Here is a 26,329-nt window from a genome sequence, read left to right on the forward strand (position 1 = left end):
GAGGACGATTGCAAGGATCTTATCGCCGCTTGGCTGTCCACGAATATGTTGACCGCATCGTGTGGTCCTGCTATGTGCTGAGCGGCCCCTGCTGATTTCTTAATAGCGAAAACTTCCGCCTGAAATATACTGAATCGGTGCGGTAGCTTATACATATCACAGCCTTATTTCAGAATTTGAACAATATATGCCTGCTTGGAGCCGTCTGTGTTTGGGGGGTCATCAAATCGGTAAGGCTGACCATGTACCTGCCAATCGAACTATGCCCGTAGCGCTGTGTCGTCAGGCTTCGCGATGCAATTAGGCGCTGAGATTCCTGCGATCAGCCTTGCGTGGATGTCCAGCGGGTCTATTCCGAGTAGAGTTTCGAGTGCATTTGCTGATGCAGAGGAGAACCTGTCGCTGAGTTTTCTCCATTAGCTTATGGTACGACAGAGTTGGTAGCACCCCCGAGATGTGGCTCCAGTGCATTCGAACGGGAGACAGAACCCACGTGCTGCTGAGCAGGTTGCTTTTGAACACATTTCCATACCATTTTGCTGTGTCCAGATATTTGACCTGTGTTTTTGGTGCAAGCCTGGTTTGGCTGACTTTCGGGGGCATCCATGTTGATCCGCGTCGATACTGACTCCTACTTCTTCCGCCCACTCACATATGTATCGCCTTGAGAGTAAGTTGCATTATGGAGCTGAGGGTGGATGGACATACACCCGTAATAAGAAGGCTTATGTCGTCCACATAGGCTGTTATTTTTGGGACCTACCTCTCAAATCTCTTAATGAGGTCGTCGACCACCAGGTTCCACAGGACTCCACCTTGCAGTATGCCTCCGTGTGCCCTCTTCACCATGGAAGCGGCGCCCCAGCCCCAGCCCCAGCCCCAGTGAACCCGTCTACAACTTCGGAGGTTCTTAATGAATATGTTGATCGCTTCTAGGCGTTCCATAATTGCACTTGTGAATGCTCCGGATATATCTACGAATACTTCTAGTGCACACTTTTTGTTGTGGATGGGCTTTCTCGATGGCAGCAGTGCCGTTTCCACCAATTTCCCTTTGGTGTAAGCCTTCTGGTTCGTTGACATCAGTCCCCCTACCTGGTTCCTATTTTGTTCATATGTCCAATAGCTTTTCCAATGTTTTAAGTAGAAAAGAGGTAAGGCTTCTGGCCTTATGGAAAACCACAAGAGACCTTCTTCGTGGCTGCCAACGCAACGATGGACCTACAGATGCATCCCAAGCCCCAACCAGCATTTCCAATGCCTGCGGTTAACTTTGTGGGTGCAACAGCACCAACAGCTACATCTAAAACTATAGCCAAAACCAATGCCAGTGACAGTGTCAGATCCAGCTTGCTGACTAGCGGCGTATCAGAAGGTAGCTAAAGCTTTGGTGAGCCCATACCCATACGGGGATAAATGGCAAGAGCTGTACAGCTGCTCTTCCAGCTGGAGCTGCTGCTGCGCCTGCACCAGCGTCAGTTTTGCTGCAGAAGCAAACTGCAACGCCTTCTTCTTTGGCCAGACTCCGACTTCGACAGCAGCACCAAGCTCAAGTGCGACGGGTAGCAGAAGCACCACCACCACTGTAGCTCCAGCTCCAGTGACGCTTCGGAATTGAAGAGAAGAGAGCGGCATCACCGGCAGCACCAGCCTTCCGACGGTGGTGTCAGGCAACTCTGTTTTCTGTCAGTGACTTATGGGTGATTGCCTCTTTGGTCACTTGCAGCACGGCTGGGAATATTCCGTCCAGTCCAGGCGCTTTTATGGCCGTGAAAGAATCGATGATTTCTCCTATTGGCTATAATATCCGTAGGGGGTTGTTCTATCTCAATTGCTAGGGCCTTATGCTGTTTTCTGTCATTTAACAAATAAAAATGCGAACAGAGATTCCCATTTCTTGGTCTAATCTAAACCAAAGCAGCTTTATTATCGTTTTAAAACATGTGACCATTTACATAATATTACTTAGTTTCATTTTCCTTCTCGTTAAACAAATAAACATATATAGCTCCGTCTTTCATTTTGTCACACCATCATCTCCCTCCCTGCGCCAAAACCACCAACCTCGCCGTCACTTCACTGTGTCGCCAGTGACCAAGCGCTGGACAGGCCCTCCCCCAACCTGCGGGTAGCATAGCCGCTTTGGCCCGCTCTCGCTCTATCTCTATCTCTCTCTCTCTCTCTAATCTGTTGATGGAGTGGCGGCGAGTGGCGATATTTTGTAATAGTTAAAGTACTTACAGATTATACAAATAGACTTTATAGTTTATATATAAACATAAAGGGGTGGGAAAACAAAGAAAACGAGAAGGGACGTGTGAGACGCTTCTTACGCGTCACAACTTTTATACCCGGCACTCAGTACTACATCTGCACATTAGCGGTGTTTTGTCAAATTTTAAATTTTTTCTTCATCTGTCATTTACATCTACAACACTTCTCACACCAACACGCTCCTTTAGCTCGTTCACCATCCCTAGAGGCAGAGACGTGTCTGCGCGAAGCAGAGTGTGAATGAGAGAATGTGAAAACAAATATAAGCTGCGGGACGTGGTGGGTTTAGCCACTGCAAATGAATTTCTTCAGTGTGGCTATAATAATGATCCAATCGGATACCAATTTGGTGATCTGATAGATATGGTCAAAATTGTAGATTTGGGAGGTTTTCGCTTTTTCGGGGGGCGGGGCTCATTTTTGAAATACACTTGTAACAGTGTGAGCATACAGAAGTCTGGATGCAAAATTTGGTGGCTCTAGCTCTTATAGTCTCTGAGTACTAGGCGCCCATCAGGACGGACAGACGGACGGACAGACAGACAGACATGGTTCAATCGACTCGGCTATTGATGCTGATCAAGAATATACATACTTTATGGGGTCGGAAACGTTTCCTTCTGTGTGTTACATACTTTGTGCACAAATACAATATACCCTATTTACTCTTCGAGTACCGGGTATAAAAAAAGGGAATATCGCTGTGATCGAAAAGCAGTGGAAATGAGGAGAAACCAAGGAAATATGAATGTGTGATGACACACACACACACACACATCAGTACAGTACATACTCTCCCGTACTTTCGCTCTTCCTTACTCTCACCCTCACCCGATCACCCGTAGGGTGACCGAACGCAAACAAAGAGTCCGTTAGTTACGGTTACAGTTACAAACGAAATATGTTGGCTAATAATATTAAAGATTAATACATTTTGTTGTCGATTTGGTTTTCTTTCTTTTTTGTTTTTCGTGTGTGTTTGCTTGTTTGTTTTACTAAAGAATTTCAAATTGGTTGTTGTTTTTTTTTGTTTTGTTTTACGTCTTTTTGTTAACACCATTGGAATATTTTGTGTGATAGATATGAACCATACATCTTTATATATGTATACAGGCAATACATACGCTTATATATCTACCAAAATGTGATGGAGGAAATGTATACAGAGAGGAGAAAGGAACACAGGCTGGACCGGGTCGTCCGGCAGGGGGGGTGTAGTGGGGACAAACAAAACGTGTATATACCTATATGCTCGTCTCTCTGTCTCTCCACTCCATACGGATTCTAATTGAAGGTAATTTCTACCAGTCAGGTGGTGGAGTGTATGAAAATGCTAACCGAACTTAGCTAATCCAGTGGCTTATACATGTATGTAGTTAGTATTATTGTTGATTTTGTGTGTGTTCCAGTCTGTGTCTGTGTGTCCCTGTTTCCTTCTCCTTCTTTGGGCTCTTCTTCTAGCTCTTTTTATACATTCCTCACACTCTATCTCTCTCGCTCGTGTTCCTGTTCTTGCTCTCCCTCTCACATAGTTTCCGTCTCCGGGGCGGCTGGCTATAGGTGTCTAGGTATTGTTGTAGTGCGTAGATATATAGACAGGTTGTATACAATGTTGAAGGTTGTTTTTGTTGTTATTTTTGTTGTGTGTTTCTTTGTTGTTGTTGGGATGTGGTTTAGCGATGTTAACTCAGAGACAGCTGATTCACAGCCAGTAGACGCTCCACCGCCGCATTAATGTCCCCAAAAGTGGCAATCAGAGCTGTTTAAACACACAAAAAGGAATGGTTTAATTAAAGGAATGATTATAAGCATATTTATGCTTCGATTGCTTCTTACCCTGCAAGTTGGCCTCACGGTTGCCAAAACCCATGGCCGCCAGCTGCTCCAGCTGCGATTGATAGCGCACCTCTGGTGGCTGCGAGGAGTCCGCATTGGTGGACATGCCGTTCAGCATGCGCGTCATGAAATCGTTGAAGAGCTGGGCATTAGGGCCTCCGCCCGGTGCGAGAGCGGGAGCTGGTGCATTAACGCTGTTGTTGCCAGCATTTGGTACGCTGCTGTTGTTCGTGTTGGTGGGGGCAGTACGGCTGTTGAGGCCACCATCGCCGCTGGCCGGGTCCGTATTGATGCCGGGTGGTGGCGGCGGAATGCCCATGGTGCCGACCAGTCCGGGGGCGGCACTGCGCAGCTGCTCCATGCCCTGCTGGATCTGTAGAATGGCATTCATGGCATCGGGATTGGTCAGCATATTCATCACTTCGGGATTCTGCATCTGTGCCATGAACTGGGGCATCATCTGGCGCACCTGCTCCTGCAGGGCGGGATTGTTCGAGAGAAGGGGACTGCTGCTTAGGAGGCGCGAAGCCATGTCCGGATCCTGCGACATCGAGTCCATCATGGAGCGTGTGTACGGCGCATTCAGTAGGTTCTGCATCATGGTCGGGTTGTCAGCCATCTGTTGAAGCAGGCTTCGCATGGCCGGCGTATTGAGTACGTTGTTCGGGGGCTGGTCCCCAGTGCGATTTGCCTGGCCGGTGGGACCATTTGTAGAGGAGTTGGTGCCGTTGCCGGAAGCTGTTCCGCCGCCGCTACCACCCCATGGATTGGGCAGTGGATTGCGGTTCTCGGTACCCTGCTGGGGATTGACGCCAGCCACTCCGCCGCCGCTGCCACCGCCGCCGCCCTCGACGAGCCCAGCAAAGGGATTGCGCCCGAATGACTCTGTGGCGGCATTCATCATGGGCTCCTGGATATCACGATAGATACGCTGCAAGGCACTGTAGCCGCCAGGCACCGACTCCAGATTGGACATGGCCCGGTCGTGGGAGCGCATCAGCTCCTGCAGCATAGAAGGGTTGCGGGCCAGCTCCATGGTCTGGCGCAACAGATCGGGATTGTTGAGCATGTGCGTAATCTCGGGATTGCGCTGCATCAGGTCCTGCATCTGCGGATTCGAGGTAATCAATTGGCGCATGGTGTCCGGATTGTTCATCATCTGCTGGACTAAAGGATTGTCCATCAGGGAGCGCAGCATGTCACCGTTGTTGAGCAGCTCGTTCTGCATGCGGGCCTGCAGATCCATAAAGGTGTTTGATCCGGCACCCAGAGCCTCCATTCCGGCCAAGCCACCAAACTGATTCAGGCCGAAGGGCGTCTGACGCACATCGGCGGGCGCACGGGCCGGTGCTTCGTTGTTGCGCGTCACCGACTTTATCACCAGATGCACCGTCAGCTGATCCTTGATGTTGTGCATCTTGAGCGTGTCAGTGTCCTTCATGATTTTACCAGCAAAAATCAGCACCAATTGCTCCGGCTCGGCCTCAAACTTTTGTGCAACGAGAACCTTGAACTGAAAAACACGAAAGAGCAAGAGATATAGAATTAGGACGCCGCTGAAGATCTACCAGAAGATTTCCTCGAGGAGATCCTCAAGGTCTGGGACAGGTCTCGGACAAACACTTGCGATAACAGAGCAGCAGCACGAGCTGCTTTTAATTCACACGCACTCGCAGTCGAACAAACACACACACACAAGGAAACACACGTAGGGGAAGCAAAAAGACATTTAATTTGCACTTTGCCACCCTTTTTTTTCGTCGTTTCGAGTCACTTTGAAAAAATGCACTGTACTTTGGGTTAAATTGTGGTGGCATGGCGGTGGCGTGAGGGTAGCGCACATAGCTATCCACCGATTCACATGCTCGGTTGTGTCACAAGGTGTCGTGTCGTTTACTCACATCTTTTATTCCAGAATCTTCATCAACCTCAACAGTTTTCTTGTCCTTTGGCGTTTTTACAACCACGTTGATACGTTTACTGCCGCCTTCCGCCATTTCGCTTGTGTGGTAGGCTAATTGTTAGCGTTTTTAATGCGTAGTGGCACTGAGTTAGATTACGAAATTAGATTCTAGTAGTGACCACTAATTTCAGACGATGTGAAAAATTTATACGTGTTTTCAAAGTAAATTATTTTCCATTTGATGAAAAGTAATTCGTCACTTTCTTACACAGGCAAACACGCACACACACAGTTTCACTGAAATGTCAGTCATACACGCCAGGGCTGTCGATAGTGTATCATCTGTGTATCGATACATCGATAAAATAAACTATTTAAAATTTTCGACACGAATAATTTTTTAAGCGATTTATTTAACCTGTGCTTGGTAGACGAACAAATAATTTTTTTATTGAAGTCCCATTTAATTGATTTCAACATCGCATTCAGGAATAAATTCTTCAGGTATGTACAGTGTGACCGTTGACACCTGAGTGTTGCTTTACTTGCTTATCGTGTATCGATTCTCGATATGCAAGTGCCTACCAGGCCAAAAAAAAAGGCAGCAAACGAGCAGGGGAGAGATCTTTGTGTACCGTTTTTTTCGTAACCAGTGCAACAAACAATAATTTAGAGTTTAGCCTATATTGGAGAAATTAACTCATAACTGATTCAATCGTGCAAGTAGATAAACGGTTCAACAGATTGGTGGAAAGGCCAAATCGAAATGCCATAAAGGCCTTTCCAGGAATTCTCATCATATAAACGTTTCCGAGAACCACACACCAATACAAAGCCAACAAGTGCCCCTACCAGTGCCAGAAAGGTGTGTGTGAGAGGAGGGCCACTCGCTTCGCGAGCGCGTGTGTGTGTGAGTGTGAGTGTCAGTGCCTGTGTCGCGGTGTCGGTGTCAGTGCTGGTGCGCTAGTGTTGGTGGGTTGTTGGCCCATTCCAAACAAAAACCCGAATCGCTGCTTATAGCAGGGGAAATCCATCTACCAAATGCACTCGAGTCGGTCCATTATGCAGCAGGTCCTCGAACTGCTGGCCCTGCTCGCGGCCGTCTGCTGCCAGCAGGCGGTTGCCACCGTGGAGCCTGGCTGGCTCTATCCCGACAAGGTCGAGCAGTTAATCGGCTCCGACTTCAACATCAGCTGCACCATCAACGAGACCTACTTCCGGGAGGCAAACACTGCCGAATCGTGCACGGTGGACCAGCTGTACTTCAAGAGCAAGCTGCAAGAGTACCGCGCAATGCCGGACATTCGCATTGTGAACAACACGACAATCCTCTTCAGCGCCCGCGACGCCGTAGAACAGGAGGATGAGTACCGGTGCATGTGCGACATTTACGTGATTAACACATCGAAGGTGTACGTGGGCAAGCGGCCCCTGCTGATCAAGGACTTTAGCTGCGTGGGCTACGACTTTAACTACATGCTGTGCAACTTCACGAAGCCGCAGAACAAGATCATCACCAAGTACAATGTCAGCTTCACCGTCAGCCAGAAGGACGCCCGCTACTCGTACCCAGTGGACTGTAACTTTGATGCCGCTCCGGTGGTCACCTGCAACATCACCGACGATCCCTACCAGAAGTTCACCAAACTGTACTACTTCCACTTGGATATCAGGAACAGCCTGGGCCAGGAGAAACAGATCATCGAGGTGAATCATTTCGAGCGGACAATACCGTCGCGTCCCGGCCAGAACCTGACGGTGGTGAATCGCACCGAGAGCTCCATCTGTCTGTCCTGGGAGATGCCACGGCGCACTAACTATCCACGCGGCCTTACCTGGCAGGTGCTTGTGACGCCCGCCAATTTTGACCCCCTAAAGCGAAACAACTGGCGCAACAATTCCTCCTCCATCAAGGACACCCTGTGCCTCACCGAACTGCCCTTTGCCGGCTACGAATATACGCTGCGGCTGCGCGTGCGCGGCAACCAAAACAACACCATGTGGAGCGAGCCGCTGGTCTACAATTTTGTCACCGGGCCAGAGCGACCCCGTCGCCCACCCCGCGTCACCGATGGCAGCTTCTACGTCTACTCGTCCGAGACAATGATGCGCTTCTACTGGGAGCCCCTTGCACCGCACGAGCTAAATGGTGATGGCTTCAAGTACATTATCAGCGAGTATCGTGTGAATGGGAGCCTCGTGTGAGTACACACTATCATGAATCATGCATAAATCAATCAAATTGTCACCCATATCTGATTAGATCGTAGCTGTAAGGGGCTGGGCAGGGGAGCAGTTTCGCGATTCCACAATTTATTACAAAAGTGAATAGTCGGCCAGAAAAACAAAAAAAAAACAAAAGAAACACCTTCATCAGAGGCTAGAGGTCCATACATGCTACATGCGATTGTACGTATGATGGTGGTACCAGTGTAGCAATTCTAGAGAAAATGTTTATTTTTAAAATTTCGTTGAAAGTGCTACACACAGAGATACACACACACACACTTGCAGAGCGATACAGGCAGGCACACACACACACTCAATAGTGATGGTAAACGCGAAAAAAACACGTTCATTTATGGGAAAGAAGAGTGTGCGGTGCGAGGAGGCGGCAGAGTAAAGAGTGGGTGAAGGAGAATATGGAGTAAAGACGAGAGATGCTTTTTTGTTGTTGTTGTGTTTCTTAACAGGAATGCCTCAAAACAGAAATAGGAGGAAACAAATCATCAGAATTCCACACAACTCTTGTACATATGTATGCACATACATGCCAGTATATTTGTTTGTTTACACAGAAATTGTTGAAGAGCTTTATTGCTTCAGTGCCATTTTTCGCGGTATCTCTCTCCGGTTCGGTTCAGCTTACACTTGATTTTCTGGAAGTCGGGGAGGGAGCGGTCGCTAACAAAGATACAGATGCGGGAAGGCACAGAAACAGATAGCGTCGTCGCGTTGTATGGTAGTATGAGTGCCATTTCATATCGATACGAGTTCGTAGTAAATGTCGCTATCATCATCATAGCGCCATTGATGAATGCTAATTAATATACATTGCGAGGCCTGGCGGCGACGGCGACGGCGACGGCCTCCTCCTCGTGTTGTGCGTGTGCCGATTCGTGGAACGTGTGGGGCTGCACTGCTGGTGGCTGGCTGGCTGGCATCAAAATTGAAGATTTTTCCAACGAATCCAATGTTCCTGGAATTCTCATTTCAAAACAAGCCAACATACAAAGTTGCCTTGTGCCAGAGGCAAAGATTTCAAAGAAAACATATTTAAGAAGGTGCCCTAGTCCTTGGCCCAGGCTTAGGACTAGGATTGTTAATAAATCCGTTTTGGGTTTAAAAAGGGGTCCTTCGACATGCTGTCTTTTTATCAAGAAACCGCGATCAAAGGGGGAAGAGTATTTGTTGCTATCGATAGCTATCGATGCAGCTATAGGACATTTCCAGTGTGGGTAAACTTCGTTTTATCAGGAGGGAATACAAAGTCAATTTAAATTTGAATTAGTGCTAATGGCTTTCAACTTTCTTTATAGCGATCCTTCGGTGATTAAAGTGGAGTCAAATTCAGCCCTAATTGAGCACTGGAACAATAATGCCTACCACGACATCCTCATACGGAGCAGCAACAGCGTGAATGCCTCGGTGAACGCCACCCGAATGTCGATCGGCCCCATCAGCAATGCGGACATCAACGAGCGCGTGCCCAAGAACATTCGGAGCGTGTATCATCCGAACAACAAGAGCTACACGGTCAGCTGGGAGTCGCCACTGGATGTGTTCGAGCTGACGAACTACACCGTGTTCTGGTGCGTGGCAAAGCCGGCCCTACAGTCCGAATGCGAAGGTCCCATACACTTCGAGAAGGTGGACAGTAGACAGCGGCAATTCACGACAACACCTGACCAGCCGGCGTCCCTTCACATGGCGGTGTCGGCCAACTATCGCCGCCACAACACTGGCATGCGGTGGCTGATCTGCAGCAGCGACAAGAAGGACGATCTGGCCAAGATGGAGCCAACCATCGATGCGTCGAGCAACTCAACCCTGACGGTCAAATGGAGCACAGAGCGCGTCTGCCCTGTAATTCTAACCGGCTACAATCTCACCTACTGCCAGAGATCGGCCGGCAAGCCGGACAACTGCACGACGGAGGCGATCGAGGATCGGGATGCCAAGCAGTATGTGATCCGCGATCTAGTGCCCTACACGGACTACAGCGTCAAGATGCTGATGAAGTCCGAAACGCGAGCCAGCAAATACAGTGACGAGCTGATCAAGCGCACCGGAGAGGCAGCACCTAGCCAGCCGCGTGAACTGCAGCTACACAACGTCAGCAATTCGAGTGCCCAACTGGCCTGGAAGCCCCCACTGAAGGCAAACGGCGTGGTGCGTGCCTACGAGGGCATCTTCCGGCACGACAACACAACGGACTACTTCAAGCTGCCGGCCTCGGCCGACGAGCTGGTGGACAAGGAGAAGCTCATCTCCTTCGAGCTGGGCAACCTCACCGCCTTCACCGACTACGAGGTGAGCATCCGGGCGAGAACATTGTACCAATCGGAGCCCAGCAATGTCATCAGCTTTCGCACGTCCATTGGAGGTGAGTAAAGAAAGACGAGGAGTGGATTCTGCAGTTGCTTTAACCGAGTTCTTTGTGTTGCTTTTCTTTTCCCTTTTGCAGTTCCTTCGCCGCCCGCGCTGCAGGTGACAAATAACAAGGATCAGAGCTCCAGGTTGGACTGGAGGCCGCCGAGTCAGCCAGCCGGACTTGTCGACTACTACGAGATCTCGCTGCGTGACAATAATGACAGCTGCCTGGTCAGCTACATACTCTCCGGGCAGAATCGTTCGTATGTGATGGCCACACCGCCCTGCACCAGCCACAATCCCCTGCAGCTGGCGGTGCGTGCCATCAATGTAGAGCAGCTGCCACACACAGGTCGCAGTGAACGGGCAGCTGTGTCGTGGGAGTCCGCCAAGAGCTGCGAGATGCACCTGGACGGACTCGGGGAGGAGGAGCGTATTGCCTTTGAGACATACAGCGGCAATGCCAACGGCTATCGCCTGCACAGATCCGAGTGGGGAACGTACGGATACATTTGCACGCCGGACATGCACAGCTTGAAGGCCATGTACCAGACGTTCGAAGCATCGCTGGCCATCCTAGTGCTGGGCCTCATCTCCTATATGGTGTACAAGAAGTTCCGCAAGATGTCGGACATTGATCTGGTGCTGCCGCAGGGCATTATGGAGACGCTGAAGAAACCAATGGACATGGGCGGCCTGGGACTGGGCATGGGCCCCGACATGGCCTCCAGCGGGGGAATCATCTGTACACGGGTTGACGATTCGCCGCAGTATACGCCCCAAGATATGCCGCACGACTTCAGCAGCTTCGGCAGCGAGAGCTCCAAGCTGCTGCTGCGCAACACTTCCAGCAGTGGCGGATGCACGGAACGAGACGAACGCTACGATGACCAGCCGGAGATAGTGGGCATGAATCCCATGAGTGCCTTGAACAGCAACAGCAGCACCGTCCCACCCACCAGCTATGTGTCCATGCGCCACGGACTACTCGTGCAGAATGGCAGGGAGAGCGAGATTGACAGGGATAGGGAAAGGGAACTGCAGGAGCTGCAGGCGAATCATCCTCACTCGAGTGGCTACATCAAGCCCACACAAATGAAGAGTTTTTCTTCGTCCAATGCCAATACCTTGCCAGGTGCCAATGTTCCTAATTCCGCAGCCGCAGCAGCTGCTGGCGCTGCGTCCACGCAGCCAATGTCGGTGCCGCTGTCCATGGCCCGAATGCCCCTGAATGGGTATGTACCGGTGAACGTTCTGAAATCTCGGCCACAGATGGACCCAACGCCCGATGCGGCCGCCTTCTTTGCGCCCGAACATCTGCTTAATGCGGAAAACTCAATGCAGGGAGCGTCCGACTTGCACAAGCTGCAGCTCCTGAATGGAGCATCAGTCACAGGCACAGCCACAGCTGCTCCACCGCCTTATATGCCTGCCATGAGCGTCGCATCAGCAGCGCCGCCCAAGCTGAATGTCGACACTGGCTATACGACCATGGAGCAGCTGCAGCGCACCGGCATGATGAAGCCACAGGGCTTTCTGCCTGCTGTAAATCCAACAACAGCGACGGCCAAGCTGAACGTTGACACTGGCTATACGACCATGGAGCAGTTGCAGCGTACCGGAATGATGAAGCCACAGGCGTTACCACAGTCCACACATCCGAGCGGAGGAGGAGGAGGAATGGGGGGAGTAGCTGCTGGAGCTGGGACTGGGGCTGCGACGGCCCCGCGAGTTCAGCCGCAGATCAATGGCTATGTGACGCCACAGGATCTGAATGCGCTGGCCCACAACAGACACGCTCTCTAGGCAGATGGAACTTGCGCGAAAGGAGAGAGAGAGAATAGAGAATAGAAAGCTTATCGTTGCATGGAAATGCAAGCAATAACAACTTTAGTCCACACTCACGATATCGGCATCCATCCATTGATCCATCCATCCATCCATCCATCCATCCATGTATCCATCTTTTCATCCATTTATAAAATAGTTCAGATCATACCCCTCCTACCCCCCTCCCGCATCGAGCACATCGATGCACACGGTAGACTATTGTCGGGCAGCTTTGTATAGTAATAATGCCACACTCATCCCAAAATTGGAGCACGAAGAACACGACAATGTTTCTTTATAATTTATTTTTCTTTAATTTTGTTCTTTTGCGATGCGCTAGCGATTGTGTGAGGCACAAGTATTTTTAATGCTGTAGTATTTTTTTATATTGTATTTGTACACTTACCTACTTAGCTCTTAACCCGCGTCAAGCAGATCAAGAATATATATGATATATATTTTAAACTAAATATACACCAACGAAAACTATAATTTTAAACATAAACAGCCGCAACATATGGCAGCCCTGCGTCTTCATTCCGTTGCGTTACGTTTTGCGATAGTTGAGAGACGGAGAGAGAGAGAGAACGAGCGCGATCCAACTATCGATATGTGTTCCTCAGGTCTGCGAATGCCGTTAAACCACGAGCACCGATTTACATTTTGTCATTGCTGCTATCTCCATCTCCCTCCGTTTGCAGCACTATTCGCAAAGTTTAATGACATATTAATCACTGCTGATAATCACGGCACAAATTGCTTAGCTTTTGCGTGTGCGTTGTATTTATTGAGCAAAATTGTAGGTGGAAAATCAACTAAATCAACTTTATTTTGATCATTCAAAGAGCTGTCGTATGTTGCCCCTATCGATGTTGATTTAATTTATCGGAACATCGGAAAAACGTTTTTATCTGAACGCGAATCAACGAGGAGCTTCAATGGGAACAAGCACTTAAATATATATGAAACATGGTATTTCTTGGGAACTGACCCCTCAACAGTAATTCCCAGTATTTCCCCACACACAAACACAGAGTTTCGATGAAAGGCGGCAAGGCTATAACATTTCGTGCTGATAACATTCAATGCGCGGATTCCACTTGAGCCGGTCAGCAGCATCCACAGCATCCGCGTGCGCCCTTATCGCAATTGAGTAGGGAAAAAACGAAACTATAACAAAAGCAAAAGCGTCATAAAATGCGTTGCAGTTGGCTGACATATTTGGCGGTGTTCACCCTATCCTTTTGCCACCAGAAGACTATGGCCTCTCTCACAGTGTCGCAGAAGGAAATACGCGCCGGCGACTCGTACAATGTCACCTGCCGCTGGGACAACGCGTCGGTGAGCTCTGAGAATATTAAAATCGAGGTGGCAAGGCGACGTCACGGCATCGGCACCCGAAATGCGACGGCCACAACGGTCGTGGATAGCGTGTCAAATGCAACAGTTGGCCAATGGCACTATGAATGCTTGTGGAATGGGCGGACACTCGCGTGGCTGCAGGTGCCCGTGGGGGCGCGACTGCAGGTGGAAGACTTTGAGTGCCGCATCAATCTCTATGACGCCACCATGATGACCAATTGCAGCTTCAGCAAGCCGAATGGCGGCCAACTGGATGCGATTGATGTCTCGTTTTATCTGCGGGTAAACGGACTGCCGCCAGTGCAGTGCACGGACTATCCGCATAATGCCACCAGGATGCTGTGCATCATTGATCCGGGCGTGATGCCAAAGACAAGGTTTGAGCCGAGCCACAACTACACGCTGATCATGAGCGATCAAGTGGGCAACCAGACGCAACATTTCATTCGCACACAGGCCCAAGAGCGCGTCCTCGACTGGCCCAACAAGGAGCAGCCGCTCCTTCGGTCGGGAAACTATCATTGCTTGACTTGGCAAAAGTCCCTGTGGTCGGAGTACTACTACCAGAACGGATCGATTGACTGGCATGTGCGTGTGATTCCCCTAAACGATGCAATACCCGAGACCGAAAGTCCCCCCTACGAGGTGCGCTACTGCGGCACAACCTGTGAGCAATTTTGCCTGCATACGCCGCCCCATCCGAACCAGCAGTTTGAGCTGCGCCTGCGACGCCGCTTCAACCTGTCGGAGGCGCCGTGGAGTGAGACGATAATGCGTCAGTTGTTAGTGCCCAAAGCTATACCCAGCAGGCCGCCGCGACTCCTGCCGAATGGCTTCTTTCTCGATCCCAGGTCCCAGGGACTGTACATCTTCTGGGAGCCGCTGCTGTCGTTGGAGCACAACGCTCCCAATCTCACCTACAGCCTCACAGCCAGCGACGGGTAAGCTTTTCGTCTGGCCTATTTTTGCGGTTGGCCATCCATTTCTTATTCGCTCCATTCGAACAGCTTCGCGAGAAAGGAGGCGAGTCCCATTGGCCGGAACTTTGCCGTCTTTCCCCAGTGGGACGACTCCAGGGACTCGACCATATCCGTGTACAGTGAAAACTCCGAGGGAAGGTCGCTGAATTGCAGCGATCTGTATGTGCCCATAATGGACGGTGGCGAGGATCGACAGCCGCAGGCCCTGAAGTACGACAAGACAAGCCACACCCTGAGCTGGACGGCGCCAGGGAAGAGCTCCGGCCTGCTGCACTACACCGTCTACTGGTGCTCCCCCGTCAATGATACACAAAAGATTTGTGACGATTCGCAGGCAATGCAACTGCTGCAGCTGGAGGATGCTGGCCGGCAGGAGCATCGCTTCGATAGATCCATGGAGTTGATCAATTTGGGCGTGGCGGCCACTTATCGGGACGAAGTGGACAGCGGCGGCATGACGTGGTTGAGGGTGGGACTGCCCACAGAGGCTGACCCAGGCAGGAGCCGGTATCTGGAGGGCATTGTTGCCCTGATCGTGCTTTGCCTTATCTTCATCTCGTACCGAAAACTTCACAGATGTTCGGGCATTGGCATTGAGTTCCCCAATGGCGTCTATGACGATGAGGGAAAGCCCCAACGAACGCGAACGGATGGGCCAGCAGATGATGATGATGATACAGCAGACCCCAAAGACACATCCCAACAGACGAGTTCGGGGATACAACTGGTGGTAATGGAACCACCCAAAGAGCACACAAAAGCGTTTAGCAAGCCGGTGCCAGTGACTGGCACTGTTAAACCTTGGATTGCCCTTGCAGGCACACTGCCTGCTGTTGTGGTGAAAGCTGAGACAAACCAGATGCCAGATGTAAGTGGGAGAACGTGTACGATAGATGATGACATTACACCCATTCAGATTGAGATTGAGACTGATACAGACATAAGGGCAACACCCACAGACGGCTACCTCCTCATGCCATCCACAATATCACAAAGGGAGAGGGAGAGTAAAAACGATAGTGTGCAGGGATATATGCAACTTGGGTTTAATAATTTAGAGACCATGGCCAATGGCTATATGAAGGCTCCATCTTTCCGATTGGGATAGCTGAGACCCGCTGCAGGCGTGTGGTTGAATGAATCACTTGCAGCAGATCGCAGGAATCGATTGAGTCATGGGCTAAGCCCTCAGTTTGTTTTTTTTCTGTTATCTTGTATATTATTTATAAATCAAACAAAAAGTTGCATGTGCTCCTACAGACCATAAGAAAAAATTAAAAAAATAACCAAAGAATACATATACATAAGAGAGAACTATGTACAGCATAGTGTATACTCGTTGTATATAATAGTAAGTAAATTAAATAGAGAAAGAGAGAGAGTATGTGTCTTCAAATGATAATTAATTAATGAAAAAGATTCTACCATAAACGACGACGAGCCGCTCAGTGATTAGTGCCCTTGCTGCCGTGCCATTTGTATGATCCCGAGTATTGGAAATTATTCTCCTCGCACTTACGATCCGCAAGCTTGGGTCCACGCGATCCGTACTGGTAGGAGAGCGGCCGTATGTGATCCTTTTCGATGCGATGCAGAATCGGTGTAAAAATGCGCCACGCCTCGCGCAGCTCGTCGGAGCGGACAAAGTGCATTTGGGAGCCACAGAAGACATCGAGTATGAGCCGCTCGTAGGCATCCGGCAGATAGGAATCCTTGTAGCGATGCTCGTACGTCAGATCCAGCTCCGTTTCCTCAATGTCGAACGTGATGCCGGGACTCTTGGTCATCATTTTGAAGTAGAGCGCCTCGCCCGGCTGGACGCGTATGACCAGCTCGTTGCGCTTAGTGTTACCCTCAAAGATGTCGCCGGGCACGTCCTGGTACTGGATGCGCACCTCCGCCTTGCGTTCGTTCAGCGCCTTGCCGCATCGCAGTATAAAAGGTACGCCCTGCCAGCGCTCGTTGTTGATCTTCAGCACGCCCAGAGCATAGGTGGGCGTACTCGAGTCCTTGTTGACTGTGGCATCGTCCAGATAGCCGGTACGCTCGTCCTCGGTCTTGCCCTGCGGATTGCCAACATACTGTCCCAGCACCATGTCGTCCAACTGCAAGGCCTCTATGCTCTTGAGCACCTTCACCTTCTCGTCTCGTATATCGTCCGGATGGCAGCTGACCGGCTTCTCCATGGCCACCAGTGAGAGAATCTGCAGCAGATGATTCTGCATTACGTCACGTATGATGCCGAACTCATCGAAGTAGCCGCCGCGTCCCTGTGTGCCGAATGGCTCCTTGAATGTGATCAGCACCGAGGCAATGTTCTCGCGATTCCACGTGGAGCTGAGGATCTTGTTGCCGAAGCGAATGGTCATCAGGTTCTGCACCATCTCCTTTCCCAAATAGTGATCGATGCGGTAGAGCTGCTCCTCGTCAAAGAGCCCCGCCAGATGGTCGCTCAGCGCCTTCGATGAGACATCGTCCCGTCCGAATGGTTTCTCCACAATCACACGGTTCCAGCCGCTATGCAAACAGCCATTTGAATTCTCAATTCAATTTCTCATTAATATAATCGATCTACCTACCAGACAGACATGCAGATTTTCTTAATGTTGACGGTCACCTCCTCAAAGACGCTGGGCGGCAGGGCCAGGTAGAAGATGCGATTCGCTTTGTTCTTGTTCTCCATCAGCTCCAGCTGCTGGTTGAGCAGCTCGAATCCTGTCCGGCCATCATAGCTGCCAGCCACATACTCATTGAGGGCCCAGAACTCCTCATATTTGGTTTGCTCGTGTGCCTGCACCTGTTCTCAATAGATAAAGGGTGAGAATGGATCTCAAGACTTCTTTTTGTTTTTGTTCGCTGCGACACTCACCTTCATGTACTGTTTGCAGCTCTCCTTGAGCTTTTCTATCGACAGCTTGGAGCGTGCATATCCACAGAATTTGGTTGGCTTGGGCAGGAGATCATCTCGGTACAGCCACCACAGGGTCGGATAGATCTTCTTCTTGGCCAGATCGCCCTGCAAAATAAAAGCACGACGAATGATAATCAATTAATTCACGCAGTTCATTCCAATTCAATGCTTACCGAAGCGCCAAAGATCACAAATGTGTGCGGAATCTTGCCATCAAAGTGGGTGCCTTCGCACACCATGCTGGGCGACTTGAGCGACTTGATGATGAGATCCAGAGCGGTATGATCTGCAGTCATTTAATGGGCAAGAGGTATATAGTCAATTCTGGTTTCACTTGAAGGACAGATAAAAGGGCGAGAGGGATCACAGCCAAAGCTCAACTTGGTTGAACGCCAAGGCGAGTCGAATGGGTGGGTCAGAAGCAGTCTTGTGTATGCCGAATGGCGGTCGTTATATTTTCAAATCGAATCAGTTATATCCAGTACAGAGTGTAGTACCAGTACGAAAGGTATTCAACGATAGCCCTAAAGCCATTTCAACAACAGAGTGATATTTGATACACAATAATCCCATCACCCATACATTCTTTACAAGTAATATTTAAAACATTTAGGAATGTAATTAGAAGTATAATGATAATACTGATTATTTCAAATCAAATATCCATGAAAAGCACATCACATTCTTCCACTGATTCGCTGTATAAATTGTCAATAATCGAAAATCGGCACACGATTTATGTACGTTTTCTAAAATATTTGGAATTTGATTTATATTTAAAATTGTTTTGTGTTACCCCAAAACTGTATTTGACTTTTTGTGTATATTCAAACTGAAGCATATTTCAACGGAGTATAATAATATTGTTATCCCGTATTTGAAAAATTAAATAGTTGAGAAACTTTGTGGAAGAACTTTGAGCATGAATAATCTTTGTCAACAGAAAACATACTAACGAATTCCGAACACAATTAAGTGCTGCTGGAATTGAATTGGTTTTAGCAATAAACTTATTTCAATTATATTTCCATTGGTATTATTAGTTATTTTTCAATCCAATTGAAAGCATTTCGCAGGTTTTTGGGGATCGCATATTTGAACTCACTTAAAGAATGAGTGGAGTCCTTTTTTCCCCAATTTTAGCGAGATAAAACTGAATATTCCGTTTATAGTGCTTGCCAAAGTGAGATAACTGGCACGAGGACTAACTTGAGGACTCACCGAGTGCCCGGAGCGGAGTGGAGTGAATACTTCTTGCCTTGCAAGTGCTATGACCTTATTTATGGAAGGTAAGTGGCAGTCATGGACTGACTGGTGTCTGTGTCCGCCACAATGGGAAATTGATAAGCACTCGATTAGACTCCCCGGGCCCTTGTCTAATCGAGAATGACTGCACAGGTTGTCCGTGTGAGAGCCCGGAACGCGACTCGGGCGCAACTAGAGGTCACCCGGATTCGCTTGTCGAAGATCAACCGGAGATCGGTGCGGTACGGTACGGTGTAAGTTGCGCGTCTCGTACGAAGTATCTTCCGATACGGTTGCAAACAAACAAATAACCGACTGCCACTTACTTTTGCATTACTTGACTTTGAAAAGGTACACAGAGACAGAGACGTCGCAAATGCAGCGGCAGTGTCAAGAGCCACAGCAGTACGAGAAAAAGGGGCGCAAAGTGCACAAAGTACATATCCAGGTACACATATGTATGTATGTACATGTGTACATACCAGTTACATCAGAAGAGCGTGACACGAACTGTTCCGCCAAATCGACACTATATGTATATGCATACATGCATGCATATGTACATATGGAAGCCACTTTGATCGGACCAGCTTGGCTGAGACCCATTCAGTTCGCATCACTAGCTTGGGGGCCGCAGAAGCAGCCAGAACGTGCCACAACAGTTACACAAATCTGCGTGGAGTGGCATCCAAGCGTAAGTCTCCGAACAAGCTTAGATCTTCCCTTCTCTGATCAGTTATATTCTACCAAAGCAGAAGGATTTCAATCAAGTAACGGAGTAAAGTAACAATGACATTGCCCAACACCACCTGATTGGATCAGAGGGCGGGCTATGAATCAGAAGTATGAGTTGACGTATATTTTTGTTTGTACACATGTACATATGTACATAATGGATTGTAAATCACCTTTGTTTGACCGATATATCGTGAATCTAACTTTCAATCTTCATTGGAAACGTATCCGAAAGCAAAGTCGCGAATTTGACATTGACACAGACCATAGGAGGGAGAGGGGAAAAAGAGAAGGAGAGGATGAGGGAGCGGGAGCTGGAGATGGAGAACAAGGTAAAATGGACATGAGATAATTTGTGTATAAATTAAAACATGTTTTTCAAAAGGCTTTTTGTAAGACCCCCTCACACACACACACAAATAGCACGCATACGAGTATGCATATGTGTGTGCTAATTATTTGCGTGCACATGTTTCAATGTCATTACCACAGAAGAGTGCAAAGAGAGTGGATTTTAACAGAAGAGAGTAGAGTAGTATAATCAAAAAGAGTGTATGCGAGAGGGCAAAGAGAGTGCAGCTGAATTAGACCTCTGGGGGAGTTTCTTTAAACTTTTAATTCGAAAGGTTATTGCCAGCGAGGGGGGTCTTTTCTAATCTTGAGAGTGAGTGAGTGTCCGTGCCCAAGAAGCAGCTACAGCTGGACGTCATTGGTAGATAATTTAAGAGTGAGAGCAACCGGGAAGCCAGAGCAGCACCGTTTCGTTTTCTTGTGATAAGACAACCGTCCGTTATATTTTGTAGGTGACCCTAGAGGCAAAAGAACACACATTTGAAGGGCGCGCGCGCACGACTTCAGCCAACCGTCCCATCCATTCACCTGATGTGCGATCATTCACTTCACAGTGATCGCATTAAGTATGCGCACGCATGCAACCACACACCACGTACCGCGCACACTGTCTTGCACTTACCCTCTTTAAGCGTTGCCATTTTTAATTCGCTGTGCCGTTAACTGGAAATCAAACAACAAAACAAAACAAACAAAAATTGCGTACTAAACACAAGCGGGCTTTGAATAACTTTTTTGTGTTGTTTATTTGGCTATAAAATTGCTTAAGGTTTCGGGATTGGATTGGTTATTGTTCCAGCAATCAACACTTGGATAAAATCCCCTAAAACAATGCCAAGAAATTGCCGCGTTATGGCAGAGTTTTTTTATCGAGTATTTGGTTTTTGTTTGTTGTGAAAACGATGCGTAATGTTTTGTGTTTGGATTAACTTTATTTTTGTGCGCGGAGCGGAGCCCTGAAAAAGTAATGGAGCCAAGCGCGCGATCGTACCCTGACTGCGCCAGGTCGAGCGCACAAAGCGTGCATGAAGCGTCGGCGGCAGTGCCCATGGCAGCGCAACAACAACCAGGCAGCTTTGTAAACTGACAAACCAGTGATCGACACCAGGAGCGGATCCAACTAACGTGGCGAGGGGGCTATTAAAATGCTGTTATCTTGGTTTTTATTTACCGTTGCTTTTGCTTACCTTCTTGTTGATAGCATTTAAGAGCAAAAACAGAATGTGGTTGGTTTTTATAATAATTTATTACGTGTACAGATTTTTTAATAATTTTATTATTTTGCCTGATTGTTTCCGCCCAGTGTACTCACTGCGGGACTGGGGCTTCGGCGATTGTTTGAAACTAACAGCCAGTCTACAATGGTTTACTGCCAACTGTGTACAGATGACGATTAGGTGAGTAAATTTTAATTAGTTTTTAATTTCTTGAAATAAAGGAGAAGGGACCTGTGAGACGCTTCTCACGCGGCACAACTTTTATACCCGGCACTCACTACTACATCTACACACACACCTAGACTGCAGACTCTCCCCAGAGGCAGTGGCAGCAGAAGCACAGTGTGAATGAGAGAATGTGAAAAAAAAAGTAAATAAATAAATAAAATATTTATATAAAATATAAACAAATTGGGTGGGTTTAGCCACTGCATATTAATTTCTTCAGTCTGGCTATAATCGGATCCCAGTTCGGTGATCTGATATATATGGTCATTCCCTACGGAATGGCGGACGGACAGACGGACGGACAGACAGACATGACTCAATCTACTCGGCTATTGATGCTGATGAAGAATATATATAGTTTATGGGGTCGGAAACGTTTCCTTCTGTGCGTTACATACATTCACTTTGTGCACAAATACAATATACCCTATTTACTCTTCGAGTACCGGGTATAAAAAGCTATGGTCCCCCCACCCTTGAGGGCTGAATCCGCTCCTGGTCTACTCGGCCAGTTGCCGGTTCTCTGTTGTGCATACTCATACACAAGCATTCATGGTACGAGAATCGTCAGAAGGGATGTGTATGGGTGAGTGTATGCATGTTGTGTGTCCGATGTATTTGTGTAGAAAAGGGGGAGCCAGATCGTTACCCAGCCAGAGCTGCCAGGTGGGGAACATCGGCAAAAAATGATACGTAAAAGATAAAAGTAGCTATAATTGTTGAAGTACCAGGAATGGTACTCCTTATGGGTTTTAAAAAAAAGAGTCGGACGCTCACACAATCAAACACATTGACATAAACGTAAAGTATACAAGCAGATAACCCTCCAGATGTTACTTTTAATACACACATGTGGATGCATCTATGGGGGCGAATCGCATGCTTGATGAGAGTGCTTAAAACAACTAACAACGGTGTCAAATGATGCATGGGGGAGGGGAGGCTGTATGTCTGTGTCTCTGCGTGTGGAGTGTGTATGTGTGTATCGTATCTGTCAAATTGTTGTTTAAATAATCTAAAGCTCATTCTATGTACAGTTCTTATGGCTCCCGTTATTAAAGTTGGTATGCTGCTGCTCCCTCCTAATTCCCGTTCTCACGAAAGGACTGTAGTATCTGTAGCTAAAGCGCAGGTGATGGATAGGAAAAATACAAGTACCATTGATGAATGTCGGTCGTCAGTAAAAGAGAACCGAGTGCAGGATCACTCGGTTGCGACGCTCTTCAAATTCCTGTATCATTTCATCAATATCATTATCGAGATCGTTTGATTTGGCCAGCTGAAAGTGAAGTTATTCAGATCAATAAATGCTTCAGACTCGTGTCAATTATCATATTCATACTAAATTAATCATATCTGTTATCAGAAATGCCCCCATCAATGCATCCTCGGCATTGTCCACCACGTCGACGTTCAGCACGTGAACGGGTCGATTGTAGACTGAATCCATGGATTCCATGTGCAGCACCACCAAGTCGTAGACACGCTCCTCCACCGTAACAATAATATCAAACTTTTCTTTGGTTTCCTGAAATCTTTCCGGGGCCCTCTTGAGTCGGCGATTGCGGTCCAGCATGTGCAGCAGACCGTTTTGTGTGTAACTGCAGGGCGAGAAGCAAATGAAATGTAGTCAATGTAACCAAATTGTGCATTCAACTTACAACTCCTTGTCCTTAGACTCCAGGTCGCGGTGTATGTCCTCGTAGCTGGTGCCGAACTCGTAAACATTCGGCTTATCAAAGGCCATGCCGGGCAGCTTGACGCGCTCGCCGGTGCCGTAGGACTTCACGTTGAAACCCTTCTTGGCCAGAAAATTGTGCGCCTCCATGGAGCGATTCATGTTGGAGGAACAGACCACAGCCACAGACAGCTTGCCCTTATCAGTCATGATGTCTCGTCTCTCTTTGGCAGTGCAATTTCAACAAAAAAGAAAATTTTTTTGTATTTAATCGCTACACCGAACAGTGTGACCGCGGAATTATCTAAAAAATGCACGATCGGACCCTCAAAAATATACTTCAATGTATCTTCTCATTTTATAAATATACCGAAACTATACTGTAGGCTTAAATAAAACCACTACCCAAATAGTATATTTGGTATATTTGGTAGTATATACTATTTGGTTAGCGATAAAACTCCTCCAAAATATCGACAGCCCCATAATCGAACTAAACTACCTGGTCAATACGGACTCATCGTCGTGCGACCATCCAATTTCGCGGCAGCAATTAAATACCTAAAAATAAATAAATAAAAAACTCGATTTTGATTTTCTATTTGATAGCTTGCAAGGACTTTTAGCACTGACAAAATAATTTAATCCGATTGAAGAATCTATTTAACCTTATACTTTACAAATTTGTATTTGAATTTATCTTCAGGAAATAAGAGAGCTTTCACGCTGCGAAATTGATATCTACATCAGCTAAAAAGTCACACAATTCTAGAGCTGCAAGGTAAATTACACGCAAAATAATGATTTTGATTGGTTGAAATAAACTTTAAAATTCGGATTAGGTCAGCGATTACTCTTAGTATTCCGAATTCATTTTTTAGTTCCATCTAAGAATTTCTTTCCGTACTTCAATTATAAAACATTACTTTTCTTTATAACTACACTATTTTGAGTTGAATAAGCTTCTCCGTCTCTCTCATCTGTCTCTACAAGTTGCAAAACAAACTAAAATTGTACATCTTCGGGTAATAAAATATCTTCGCAAGCTAAAAATATTGCTAGCTGCGCGCGCTTCTGATGGTCAGGGAAATTCTCTCCTGTGTCTAAACGGTCAGGGAATTTGTGGTGAACCCTACCAGATAGCTAGAGCTCTTAACACTAAAACTATAATTTTATCCGATTAAGAAAGAATTCTTAATCAGATTGGCTTTTGGCATTTTTAGGACATTTCAACTCGAGCCAAATGCAATGGGTGTGCACACACTGCCGCTGCCGTTTTGCTTTGGATTTAGAAATGTAATTCAAATTAAATATGCAAATAGTTGAACCATCCCGCATAGACTTATCCATGGTAGAAGTAGATTCTTTTTTTTTAATTTATACTATACTATAACGATACAAAAACATAGCGTAACAACCGACCGTCCGACTGACTCAGACCCGACCAATACCGGTGCCGGCTTTTATTTCGCTGGCTTCTCGCCATTGGAACGCTCATCCAGTGGATCGTAGCCGCTTGCCATCTTTTCCTTGAACTGCTCGTATGTGCGTTTGCGGTCAAAGTGTTTCACCCACTGGCCGGGGCAGGACGACTCAAAGGCCTTGCGCAAATCTTTGCAAGCGTTCGGCACCTTTTCGCCGCTCGTAGAGCTGTGCTTGGGCGCGTTTGAGTCCAAGCACTTCCAGTAATCGTCGCGCGTGTTCCAGCACTTGGTTCGCTCTGCCTTGTCCGGAAAACCCATGTTAGAAATGCTTTTTTGTGGATCTGCGGTGGGTTTGCGCTGTTATCGTAGTTATGCGACTCCCTCTATATTCTATAAGTTGTGGGTTAAGCGGCGACCGTTTAAGTTCCGGGCAATAGGCTACTGCGTTGTGGGGTGCAGAAACAACGTAGTTACACAGCTAAAAAGGATCCAATTCAATTAATATTGAATTTTAAGAAAAAATCACCGCTGAAACCAACCTCAACCTCAAAATTACAAAACAAAAACATCTGTGCTAGGGCTGGAAAGACATCGCAAGTGACTCGCCTATCGATTTCATAGATGGCTGATATCGAAGAGTAGAGTCAGCAGGGAACACTGGCACCACGCGCCCAATTTGAATGTTTTCTCGTGAAGAAAACTGTTGGCATTTATGATTTATATTCTTTATTAGTCGAAAATGTTTGCTTGTCGGCAATATCTGTTGCCCATACGTATAATTATTTATTTGAATTATTTTATTTCTTATGCTTAACAGTAACGTGATTGATTGCAAACGAAATGTACCTCTGCCTGCTAGGGATTTTTTCATAAGTCAGCGAATCAGCAAATTGTTTCAAAAATAAATGTTTATGTGTGTCAAATTGTTCATAAAATGCCTCTCTCTGGAAAGAACATTCCACTGCATCAAAGTGTCGTTTTGCAGCCTTACCGTAATCTAAATTTAAAAAAAAACCAAGAAAAAAACAAAACGAATGAGTCGCAGATTTCTGTGACAGAAATTCTGCGTTCGATAACAATTGAAAATATGTGTGTTATGCTATAGTGATCTCTGGATAGATATTGTACATACATACATCGAAATCTTTGCTTATATATATTTGATTGTTACACAAAAATACACGTCTAGTTGTCTAGTAATCCACTCCCCAGTCAAGCGGTCGAAGTGGGGAACGCCATAGAAGTTCTCTTTTTGCACTCCGACCTTATGGCGGGACTGGGAATTGTAGTTGGGTGTTATTTGTGGGCGTGGGTTGGGGTGGTGCGACATGGACAATCTTGGAGTACTCATAACTTACAGTTTAGACTACGTATTCCTATTGTCCGTACAGGTTACACATGCATACATAACAGTACATGTAACAGTACAGTACACACACAATCAATTTCCTAATCTATCAACTACTCTTTATGTGTGTGGGTGTGTGTGTGTTTGCACGTGGATCCGTTAGACGCGCAAATTTGCCGAGCGGTGGGGTGATGTGACACAAACTAAAATTAAATGATTTCTTTCCACAATTTGCACAGTCCACACGCACAATATGCATTGCACTTTTGTGATATTGGTCGATTGATATAAAACCTGTATAACCTGCAGGAGGAGAGGGTATGGCTAGATTTGGGGTAGGGGGGTATCTTTTCCTTGAGGCACTTGTGGCAAACTTGGCTAACAGAAAACTCCTAAAAAATACAAATTGTGAAA

At 47.3% G+C, this 26,329-nt stretch overlaps 6 protein-coding genes and 1 long non-coding RNA gene across 9 annotated transcripts; 3 read left to right on the top strand and 4 right to left on the bottom strand.

Moving 5' to 3' along the window:
- Positions 1-1,887: 1,887 nt before the first annotated feature.
- Positions 1,888-21,034, bottom strand: LOC117588759 (glucose-6-phosphate 1-dehydrogenase). Of its 2 annotated transcripts, XM_034280239.1 has the most exons (6): positions 20,643-21,034; positions 17,863-17,975; positions 17,648-17,794; positions 17,358-17,575; positions 16,239-17,295; positions 1,888-2,203 (listed from the first exon to the last, which is right to left on the bottom strand). In XM_034280239.1, exons 1-6 carry the CDS (start codon positions 20,659-20,661, stop codon positions 2,183-2,185), a joined length of 1,575 nt encoding a protein of 524 aa, XP_034136130.1. In that variant the 5' UTR covers positions 20,662-21,034; the 3' UTR covers positions 1,888-2,182. The 2 variants fall into 2 exon arrangements, with proteins under 2 accessions (XP_034136130.1, XP_034136131.1); XM_034280240.1 differs by lacking the exon at positions 1,888-2,203 and having other exon boundaries at positions 16,130-17,295.
- LOC117588758 (ubiquilin-1) lies at positions 3,526-6,308 on the bottom strand. Its single transcript, XM_034280238.1, has 3 exons — positions 6,012-6,308; positions 4,111-5,623; positions 3,526-4,033 (listed from the first exon to the last, which is right to left on the bottom strand). Exons 1-3 carry the CDS (start codon positions 6,105-6,107, stop codon positions 3,957-3,959), a joined length of 1,686 nt encoding a protein of 561 aa, XP_034136129.1. The 5' UTR covers positions 6,108-6,308; the 3' UTR covers positions 3,526-3,956.
- Positions 6,589-12,912, top strand: LOC117588750 (cytokine receptor). Its single transcript, XM_034280228.1, has 3 exons — positions 6,589-8,214; positions 9,553-10,619; positions 10,701-12,912. The coding sequence occupies exons 1-3, from the start codon at positions 7,055-7,057 to the stop codon at positions 12,410-12,412; spliced, it is 3,939 nt and encodes a 1,312-aa protein (XP_034136119.1). The 5' UTR covers positions 6,589-7,054; the 3' UTR covers positions 12,413-12,912.
- LOC117588754 (cytokine receptor) lies at positions 13,509-16,101 on the top strand. 2 transcript variants are annotated; one of them, XM_034280232.1, is made up of 2 exons: positions 13,509-14,739; positions 14,806-16,101. In XM_034280232.1, exons 1-2 carry the CDS (start codon positions 13,634-13,636, stop codon positions 15,884-15,886), a joined length of 2,187 nt encoding a protein of 728 aa, XP_034136123.1. In that variant the 5' UTR covers positions 13,509-13,633; the 3' UTR covers positions 15,887-16,101. The 2 variants fall into 2 exon arrangements, with proteins under 2 accessions (XP_034136123.1, XP_034136124.1); XM_034280233.1 differs by having other exon boundaries at positions 14,815-16,101.
- On the top strand, positions 19,512-20,188 carry LOC117588767. Its single transcript, XR_004574161.1, has 2 exons — positions 19,512-19,628; positions 19,690-20,188. It is a non-coding gene; the product is annotated as an uncharacterized LOC117588767 (long non-coding RNA).
- A 1,233-nt stretch (positions 21,035-22,267) lies between the features above and the next one.
- Positions 22,268-23,437, bottom strand: LOC117588763 (RNA polymerase II subunit A C-terminal domain phosphatase SSU72). The gene is made up of 3 exons (XM_034280245.1): positions 23,127-23,437; positions 22,808-23,066; positions 22,268-22,744 (listed from the first exon to the last, which is right to left on the bottom strand). The coding sequence occupies exons 1-3, from the start codon at positions 23,351-23,353 to the stop codon at positions 22,643-22,645; spliced, it is 588 nt and encodes a 195-aa protein (XP_034136136.1). The 5' UTR covers positions 23,354-23,437; the 3' UTR covers positions 22,268-22,642.
- Positions 23,438-24,501: 1,064 nt separating this feature from the next.
- LOC117588317 (cytochrome c oxidase assembly factor 6 homolog) lies at positions 24,502-25,130 on the bottom strand. The gene is made up of 2 exons (XM_034279513.1): positions 25,107-25,130; positions 24,502-25,045 (listed from the first exon to the last, which is right to left on the bottom strand). Exon 2 carries the CDS (start codon positions 24,883-24,885, stop codon positions 24,607-24,609), a length of 279 nt encoding a protein of 92 aa, XP_034135404.1. The 5' UTR covers positions 24,886-25,045; positions 25,107-25,130; the 3' UTR covers positions 24,502-24,606.
- Between the last annotated feature and the right edge of the window lie 1,199 nt (positions 25,131-26,329).

The sequence above is a fragment of the Drosophila guanche genome, unplaced genomic scaffold, assembly GCF_900245975.1.
Source record: "Drosophila guanche unplaced genomic scaffold, DGUA_6, whole genome shotgun sequence".
In the NCBI taxonomy this organism is placed as follows: Eukaryota; Metazoa; Arthropoda; class Insecta; order Diptera; family Drosophilidae; genus Drosophila; species Drosophila guanche.